Source organism: Nomascus leucogenys, chromosome X (genome assembly GCF_006542625.1).
Source record: "Nomascus leucogenys isolate Asia chromosome X, Asia_NLE_v1, whole genome shotgun sequence".
Lineage (NCBI taxonomy): Eukaryota > Metazoa > Chordata > Mammalia > Primates > Hylobatidae > Nomascus > Nomascus leucogenys.
The window spans coordinates 24,680,211-24,690,371 of record NC_044406.1 but is presented as its reverse complement, the minus strand read 5'-3'; the positions used below and the strand labels follow the sequence as shown (position 1 = coordinate 24,690,371).

Genomic DNA, 10,161 nt, shown 5'->3' with positions numbered 1-10,161 from the left:
TGAAACACAAAGTCCTAGAATTTGTGTCAAGGACCAACAACTTCCCTCCCAGGTGCCATTCCATCCAAACCACCCCTATTTTCATTCATTTCATCATCATCAAATGTGTTCTCCCTTAGAGTTTGCCAAATTACACTGAAGGTAACTTAATTAAAATATCCTTTTAAGATGAAGGTGGTGGTTCACACCTGTATTCCCGGTACTTTGGGAGGCTGAAGTGGGTGGATCACTTGATGTCAGGAGTTCAAGACCAGCCTTGGCAACACGGTGAAACCCTGTCTGTGCAAAAATACAAAAAATTTGCTGGGCAGGGTGACGTGTGATTCTAGTCCCAGCTACTTGAGAGGCTAAGGTGGGAGGATTGCTTGAGCCTGGGAATTCAAGGCTATAGTGAACCGTGATTGCACCACTGTGCTCCAGCCTGGGGAAAAGAACCAGACCCTGTCTCAAAAATATGTCCTTTTAAATACTAGGATCTGGCTCTCTCAGTTCAGAGCAAAGGAGCCAACACAGCAGCTTTTCAGCATCCCACATCAAGGCAGTTTCACCATTATTTCTCAAAAATTTCCTGGAGAGGCTGTGCATAAAATAACTAGATTGTGCTATGTGTTCAACTGAATGTGAACAAGAGCACAGGACACTACCCACTTCTCACTTCTGCCCCAAGAGATTTTTTTTTTGAGACAGAGTCTCGCTCTGTCACCCAGGCTGGAGCACAGTGGCAAGATCTCGGCTCACTGCAAGCTCCGCCTCCTGGGTTCAAGCAATTCTCTGCCTCAGCCTCCAAAGTAGCTGGGACTACAGGCGCCCGCCACCATGCCCAGCTAATTTTTTTGTATTTTTAGTAGAGATGGGGTTTCACCATGTTAGCCAGGATGGTCTCAATCTCCTGACCTCGTGATCTGCCCGCCTCGGCCTCCCAAAGTGCTGGGATTACAGGCGAGAGCCACCTCACCCGGCTGAGGTTTTCTTCTGGTTTATTGATGTCACCAAGGTAACTCTTAAGTGGAGGTTTCCACTCCAGGGTTTTGTCCTTCAGCAATGAGACACACCATCTGAGTGCCTGGCCTCTGCTCTCCAGTCCTAAAGCTTCATCTAGCCCACCACCCAGCTTAAATTAAAAGTATATCCCACTGAGAGACTCATCGTTTCCAAAAGTCTAAAAGGGCCTTTCTTTAGAGAATTTGCACCTTGCCATTTTCAGCCAGATACACTTCAGCACTTTCCCCAAACCCCTCTCTAACTCCTTACCTCCTTACTCCCTCTTGTTACTTGTCCTTTAGGTCTTAGAAGTATTTCACCATCTTCCATACATTATTACTGTTCATTAATTGTAAAAGTCTAAGCAGGGATGGGTGTTTTGTATCCTAGTTTTCCCATTTCTAACAAAATTACTTTCAAAAATCAGATGTTTGATTAATATTGGAGGAATGAATGAGCCGGTAAGCATAGATGCTGGTTCATAAACATTTTATTTTTTCCTACCTTCTTCAGTAAGCTAAGCCAATCCAGGTATGACTTTTATTTTTATATAACAGACTAAAATGGATAAAGAAAACCAAGAACTGAAAAGTTTTACTTTTTCTCACCTATGTTTTGATCTCCAAAATTTTACTGCTAAATCATCTCACATTTTTTAAGGAAATACCTATTCCAATACTGTGTTTCCTTGTTCTGGCTCATTAAATATGAAAGAAGGTTTCCCAATTTGTTTTACAGAACAATAAAACTCCTACTCTTAAATAGCAATACATGTGTAACCAAATTCATTAATAAATATAGATTCTGAAGTTATCTAAAACTTCTATTATAAGAAACAACATTTGAAATATAACACCAAAAAAAAAAAAGAGAAAAAGATACAACTCCAAGTTACTATAGAATATTAACACAAAATGGTATATGCTGTGTTCCCTCCAGATGCACTCTGGCCATTCACTACTTAGAATGTTGATTGCTCTTTTCTTCCACAAAGGAAACAATCTTCAGACTTGAACATTTGAAATGTAACCTAGGGAAAAAAAAAAGGAAAAGTAAAACTCGAGTTATCAATATACAATAGGAATGCAAAGATGATATACACTTATTTCTTCCAGCCCCACCATGGCCCTCCACTATTGGAATGTTGACAGACCTTTTCGACCAAAAAGTGAAGAACAAGCCTCATATTTCACTTAGCATGGGAGAAGCTGCTAGACGTGGTTCTAGAACGTGCATTTGCCATGGCAGCAGCTCTGGCTTGGGTTCTCTGTTCCTCATCCCTCAAAGCCTCTTCATAGCAGGATGGGAAGGCACTAGGGACGGTATCATTCATCTTGGCTACAAATTCCAGGACTTTCATCTTGCTAGTTTCAGCGTGAGCTCTTGGACCCCACAGGAATTCATAGCGCGGAGGATCACTGTTGGGCACTTGCTGGTACTCCAGGTACTTTAGCTGCACCAAATCTTTGGTCATGACCTTCCTGGGATCCCCATAGAGGAAGTGCTTCCTATCAGCATATACACCCATCATATTCATAATTTCCCAGACTGCCTCTTCTGGGGCACGGTTGCCATTCATGAAGATCACACCCAGTGCAATCATCAGGAGGCCAGTCTTGGGAATTTTTTCTTCATCACTGGTTGTTTCATCATAGGTGAGGTCTAGTTTGCTGAAAAAGGTATAGTAGTGCCTGATGGGATCCACTTCCTTCAAATCAACACCAAATGCCAGCTCTATGTGCTCAGAGGCTCTCTTGAGGATCTCATTGAAGTGACACTTATCCTTCCTGATAACAAATTTTATCATATCTCCCTTTGTAATTGGCTCTTTCTTTTCATACTTCTGAAGCAAGAAACGCACCAGCGACACTACTTTCTTGCTTAAAGGATCTTCTTTCCAGCCCTCAGCTTCCCTTGAGGAACCTAGACTTTTCTCATCTTGGCTGCTGGCACCTTCATTTGAACTGGTGCATGAAACAGGTGCAATAGCATTAGTGGTGGATGGGGCTCCCTGAAGCACTTCAGGCATGCTAGGTGTCTCAGCAGCAGGCAAATTCTGGGGTCTATCACCAAAGAGAAGGTAGGCAGAGGAGGATGACTCTCCTTCTGCCACAGTGGCCTGAGTAGCTCCCAGATCCTGATTCTCACAACGAGCCTGGTGGCGTTTCTCACGGGCACGGAGCTTACTCTTCTGACCTCGAGGCATAATTACTCTTGTCAGGGACTACAGACAATAGTGCAGGCAGTTGGGTTGATGAAGAGGTCACCCTAGAAGATGGAGGATGAGATAGTGTTCACAGCCTTGGTAGGGAGATTCTACCTTGGTCTAAGAATGGCCACCTCTCCTGGTTCTCTTGAGGGTATTGCTTTAGGAACCCATAAGGCAGGAGCGGGGTGGGACTGTTCTGTGGGGGGTTGTCACATCAGTTCTAACTCAGGATATTAATTTTACTTTAGTCTTTTGAGTCCTCCCTCTGTTAACTTGAGGCTGCCTTGCTTTAGACCATGGCTTCCCATCCCACGGATTCCCAACAGGAAGTAAGGGCGTTAGGCCTAACAGCTGCGCTTTGGGACACAGAGAGTCGACAGTGGGAACAGGACAGAGCAGAGAAGGATAGGTCTCTGTGAGGCAGCCTCTGTTCTGGGAAGAGTGTATCTCGAAGGTCATAACAAATGATACTCACTTTGACACCTGCCGGATCCTGAGATTTATTCCTCTGGTCGCATGTTTCAGACCAAGGTTTCGCCCGTAACAGCTTGATGACGTGGAAGATAGGTCAAGAGAAACAGGTCCGGCCACGCCCACTTTGCTCTCCCAGCATAACGGCAAATGGTTCTGCATTCGGGGGAGGGGCCGTTCTTAAAGAAATACATATATTTCTTTCATTGACTTTGCAGGCACTGGGACTTCTCTCTTTGCTAAGCTGAATCAGTCAGCCTCAGAAAAAGGATAATTTCCCTGAGTCCAGAGTAGGAAGTAAGGCGGAACCTGAGCCCAACAGCCATGCCTGGGGCCTCCCAAGATTGACAGTAGGGGCGGGGCTCTGTGGGGGTCCCTCTTCTTGGGTAGGTAATGCCCTCAGTCCTCACTCATTGTCTTATCTTGACTTTTTGTAGGTGCTGAGCCACTTCTCTTATGACTTGAGGCCATCAAATAAGGTACTAAATCTGTAAATAAAGATAATTGACATCTGTACAATATTATGTTCACCATGTATAAACATATTGTATTGCTGTACTTAGGCATCCACCTAAGTCTATCAGCACATTTTTATATTTGCATTGATAGAGTGTGTATGTTTTTGTGAATGTTCTTTTTAGGTACATTTTGAATGCTGCTGCTCTTTTTAATGGTATATTTTTCATTACATTTTTTTTTTTTATTTTTAAAGCCCTCTCAAATTTATTGAAATAGATTTTCAGGGTGGTACATCAGGAGAAAAATGAGGATGACAGAAACATCAAAGGATCTTTCATTCAGGCACTAAAAGGAATCCAGAAAAGAACTTATCAGAGAAAATCTGGAGTAGCTAGGATCTTTCCTTATTTGGAACCATTAATTTCAATTTAATGCTTTGTATATTACGTTTGTTTTGTTTCTACTACACTGGCTGAGTTAGCTTTGAATTTCTGAAAAGCTTTATTTCTGCCCCTCGCATAAGATCCTAATCCAGTTCACAGTGAATTTCAATGACTTAAAGTCTTGAGGTAGCACAAATGTTTTTATAAGATTCCTTGAGGCTTCTTTTTCTTTAACCTTTATTTTAAATACAGGAGTATATGTGCAGGTTTGTTATATAGATAAACTCGTGTTATGGGGGTTTGTTGTACAGATTATTTTATCAGCATTGTATTAAGTCTAGCACCTATTAGTTATTTTTCCTGACCCTCTCCTTCCTCCCACCCTCCACCTTCTAAAAGGCCCCAGTATCTATTGTTCTGCTATATGTGTCCATGTGTTCCCATCATTTAGCTCCCACTTATAAGTGAGAACATGTGGTATTTGGTTTTCTATTTTTATGTTAGTTTGCTAAGAATAATGGCCTCCAGTTCCATCCATGTTCTTGAAAAGGGCATGATCTTTTTTATGGCTGCACAGTATTCCATGATGTATATGTGTCACGTTTTTGTTATCCAGTCTACTGTTGATGGACATTTTGGTGGATTCTATGCCTTTGCTCTCTTGAATAGTAATACAATGAACATATGTGTGAATGTACCTTTATGATAGAATAATTTGTATTCCTTTGGGTATATACCCAGTCATAGGATTGCTGGGTGGAATGGTAGTTTTGTTTTCAGCTCTTTGAGGAATCACCACACTGCTTTCCACACTGGTTAAACTAATTCATACTCCCACCAATGGTGTGTAAACATTCCTTTTTCTCCACAACCTCTCCAGCATCTGTTATTTTTTTGACTTTTTGGTAATAGTCATTCTATTTTTTACATTGTTACATTTTCTAATTAGTTATTTGTTGTGAGATGGTATCTCATTGTGGTTTTGATTTGCGTTTCCCATCAATGATCAATGATGTTGAGCTTTTTTTCATATGCTTGTGGCCGTATGTATATCTTCTTTTGAAAAGTGTTTGTTCATGTCCTTTGCCCACATAATGGGATTGTTATTACATTGTCTCTTTTTTTCTTCAACTTTTAAGTTCTGGGGTACGTGTGCAGGTTTGTCACATATGTAAACATGTGCCATGGTGCTTTGTGTCACATAGGTAAATGTGTGTCACATAGGTAAATATATGCCATGGTGGTTTGCTTCCCAGATCATCCCATCACATAGGTATTAAGCCCAGCATCCATTAGCCAGCATTCATCTTCTTCTGCTCTCCCTCCCCCAACCCCCACCCCATTGTTACATTTTCTAATTAGTTGTTTGTTTCATGTGGCTAGATTTCTGATTTCACTATAGTGATTTTCTACACAAGTTTACTGAATTTCCTTATACATTTGAATATTTTGTGAGCTGATTTCTTTAGAATTTTTAATTAGAGAATCATATTATCTCTTTCTTTTCATTTTTCATAAATTTTATCTTGGTATTCTTCTGTGTGCCTGTATACTGTCTATGCAATCCAGTCCATGTTTGACCAGCAGAATTGGCACCACACCTCTGTATCTCGTTCTGAACTATTGAGAATGCTGCCAACATTTCAAATATGATTGCTGTTTATTTTATGATATGGAAATTCCATTCTAATGTAGGTATACTAAAGGTTATTACCATGAATTGGTGTTCAGTTATTACCAGTGGCTTTTCCTTTACTGCTGCATGTGATCAAATGCTTTCTCTTTCTTTGTTAACATAGTGAATTCCAATTCACATTTTTCCTAATAAGATATCAACTTTGCATTTCTTAGACACAGCCTGTTTCCCTATTTCTTCACTGCTGTATTCATCACTGCCGTATACATTTATTTAGAATGTGTCTGTATGTGAGTAAATTTGGCTGAAGCATTCTTTTCTTGGGATATGATCATCTAGTTTTTGTATCAAGTATAGCTAGCCTGCTAAAGTGGTTGAATAGCTTCCCATCTTCTTGTATGGTTTGTAAGAGTTTATTTAATGTGGTGATAAACTTTTCCTTCATCATTTGGTGTAATGGGCTTCCAAACATGGCTGATCCTGGAAGATTTTGCGGGTGCCCAGGGCTAGACTACGGTTTGCTTGTACTATCTGATTAAACTTTTCTATTTCTTTATGAACCTAGTTATTGACTTATATTTCATTAAAAATTGTTTTATTTTACTTGAGTTTTCCAATGTAAAGGCATGATATTTATAATAAATCATGTATTATATAAATTCTCAATTGTATACAACATTACAGAAAATAGAATAATAACCCAATATACCTGACATTCAGCATCATAATCTTCAATTGTTATAGGGAGAAGCTTGTTCAGATTAAGGTTTATTTATTTATTAATCTGTGGGTAAGACCACTCCAGAGATGATGCTGTATACTTCCATTAGGAGATACATAGCGGCTGGGCATGGTGGCTCACGCCTGTAATCCCAGCACTTTGGGAGGCCAAAGTGGGTGGATCACTTGTGGTCAGGAGTTCGAGACCAGCCTGGCCAACATGGTGAAACCCCCATCTCTACCAAAAATATAAAAAATTAGCCCCATGTGGTGGCACGCACCTGTAATCCCAGCTACTTGGGAGGCTGAGGCAGGAGAATCCCTTGAACCCAGGAGGCGGAGGTTGCAGTGAGCTGGGATCATGCCACTGCACTCCAGCCTGGGCAACAGAGCAAGACTCTATCTCAAAAAAAAAGGAGATACATAGTGTGTGTTCATTTTTTTGTGGTGATGGTACAGTCACTAAGGATCATCACTCTCATTCATCAATTTGTTAGTGGCTGCAGAATTATAATACTCTAATTCTATTATTCCTTTTGAGATTATTAGCTGAAATAGATCTAGAGGTAGAATATTTTATTAACCTTCATTTGCTATTCTTAAGATGTGCCTTTTTACTGCCCAGAGGAATAAATAAAACAAAATCTTTGTCTAATTGATATCAGAAAACTCTTTAGTCCAAAAATTTTTAATACATATTTATAATTTTGAGTTACAAAAATATTTTTCTGGATAATGAATCTGGTTCATAACCGATTGAATAATTAATCTCTTATTAAGGATTATTAGTTAGAAGTGTTGGAATAAATAATGTTCAGGCCCTAGTGTTTGTCACATGACATTACTTGTGCCTACAAATAGTTATAATTTTGGAAAACGGAAAATGTTACTATGATTTCTTCAAAGCTACCTTTCTTTGAAGGTTTCTGTGTTGTTCCTATATAGCTAGCCAGTCAGTAGGCCAACTGGGTTTTATTTTTATCTTTACAAATTGTAATGTGATACGGTAAGTGATAAGAGTTTTGTTATTATCTTAGCTTGCATGTGTGTAGACCTAAAATCAATTGTGGCACTCTTCCCTCTGGGTTCACAAACTTATTCAATATATGGTTATTCAAATGAACTTTATATCAAGACTGTTTTCATTAATGTGGTAAATGCAGAAATATTCATGTATTTGAATAAATATGCTAATGTGTTGTCACAATTTATTAAAAGAAATTTTCCAACTTCTCAATTCACCTGTTACTAAATGAAATATTTAGATTGTTCAATGAATATTTACTTCTTGAGCTTGAAACTTTTATGACATGTTTCTGGGTTAATAAGCCTAGAAATGTGGAATGTTATGGAGCAAAGATATTAAACTATGAGTAAGGAGTCTTAGGTTATTGTTATGGCTTGAGTGTGTTCCCCAAAGTTCACGTGTTAGAAACTTAGTCCCCAAAGCAATAGTGTTGAGATGTGGGACCTTTAAGAGGTGACTAGGTCATGAGGGCTCTGCTCCTATGAATGGATTACTGCTGTTATAGCAGGTTAGTTATTATGAAAGTGAGTTCCTAATAAAAGGATGAATTCGGTACCCTTTCCTCTCTCTTTTATTTGTGCTTTCTTGCCCTTCTGCCTTCCACTGTGGGATGATATAGCAAGAAGGCCCTCACCAGATGCAAGCCCCTTGACTTTGGTCTTCCTGGCCTCCAAAATTGTAAGAAATAAATTTCTTATAAACTACCCAGTCTATATTTTACTATTATAGGAACACAAAATAGGCTAAGACAAATACAAACCTAGGTTTATCACCATTCAGCTGTTAGAATTGATTTTAGAGCTTTTTATCTACTATAACTTCCCTCTCTCCCTATTACCTTACCCATCCTGTAACTCCCTGAATGATATAATGACAACTTCTCAAACAAAAGAAGGTCTCCAGAGTGATCTGGCAAAAACTTTAGCCTTTCAGTGGTTGAAGACTTCATTCACCGTTACCTTGATTCTGTTCCAGTCTGACTTGGACTAATTGCTCATCCTTAAACCTTCTGTTTTCAATAACATTTTAACCATTTCAGTGGCCATGCTGCCAATGAATGACTGAAGTTCTAATGGCTTCCTCTTCCCTAAACCTTATTCTTTTGATTTCTGAGAATTTTTGGTCTTCCCTTACTTTAAATTTTGAACTCAAAGCAAATGCCTCATTTGCCTCATCCTAGCCCCAGCCCTGGTGAGTGTTAAATCTTTAATGCTAATTCTGGCCACACGTTTTAAAAAGCATCATTAATTATATTATTTTTAATTTGTTTTATTCATTTATTGTTTACTTTTATTTCCATTTGTTTTAGATTTTAGTCATAATTTTATTGTCTGCCTTTGTGATATTGAGCAATAACATTACTCTATATATGTCTTATAAAAATTTTAGAGTGGAAAATAAGGATATTCTTTTTACTGAGTTGATGGGAGGATTAAATTAAAATATATATGAAAAAACACTTTGTAAACTTTACAAACGTCTAGTTACTTATAAATATTTATTGGAATGAAACTTTGAGAAAGTACTAAAAAAGCATTTACCCAATCTTTGAGATACTCAATGTATTAAGTGTTGTGTTAATGCATAACAAGTTATCACAAACTTCCTGGCTTAAAATAACACCCATTTGTTATCTCACAGTTCTGTAGGTCAGTAATTCTGATACAGTTCATCTGTATTCTCTGCTCAGGTCCTCAGTCTCAGAGTGTCTTGTTGACTGGGCAGCATGCTTATCAGGAGGCAGCAGGCACAGATTTACTTCAAAGATTCAGGCTGATGGCAGAATCAAGTTCCTTGTGGTTGTAGGACTGAAGTCCCCATTTTTTTTTTTGCTGGATGCCAGGCAGGGCCATTCTTAGTTCCTGGAAGTTGCCTACATTCCTTGCCATATGGACCTCTCCATTTTCAAAGTCAGCAATGGAGAATCTCCTTCATATAGAATCCACAGTAATTTTAATCCGTTTCATCAGGAAGAGTCTTGCCACTTTTAAGGGCTCACCTCATTAGGTCAGGTCCATCAAGGATAATTTCACTTCTTAAAGTCAACTATGTCATGTAACATAACCTAATCATGCGAGTGATATCCTATCATATTCATAGGTACTTCCTGCGCTTAATGGGAGGGGATTATACAGGGTTGTGGGTCATTGGGGAAAATCTTAAAATTCTGCCTATCATACCTAGAAAAAATAAATTATTGCAGAATTTCTGACCATAACAGTAGCTAGAACTCCCAAGTTGCACACATATATTATGAAATAAAAGGACAGGAAGA

The 10,161-nt window shown here is 39.0% G+C and overlaps 1 protein-coding gene across 1 annotated transcript; it reads right to left on the bottom strand.

Moving 5' to 3' along the window:
- Nucleotides 1–1,454: 1,454 nt before the first annotated feature.
- Nucleotides 1,455–3,790, bottom strand: MAGEB18 (MAGE family member B18). The gene is made up of 3 exons (XM_003261165.3): nt 3,666–3,790; nt 2,135–3,249; nt 1,455–2,011 (listed from the first exon to the last, which is right to left on the bottom strand). Exon 2 carries the CDS (start codon nt 3,185–3,187, stop codon nt 2,171–2,173), a length of 1,017 nt encoding a protein of 338 aa, XP_003261213.1. The 5' UTR covers nt 3,188–3,249; nt 3,666–3,790; the 3' UTR covers nt 1,455–2,011; nt 2,135–2,170.
- Nucleotides 3,791–10,161: the final 6,371 nt, after the last annotated feature.

Bases quoted from the DNA above. Each gene is read 5' to 3' on its own strand.
- MAGEB18 (XM_003261165.3), bottom strand. From the start codon at position 3,187: ATGCCTCGAGGTCAGAAGAGTAAGCTCCGTGCCCGTGAGAAACGCCAC.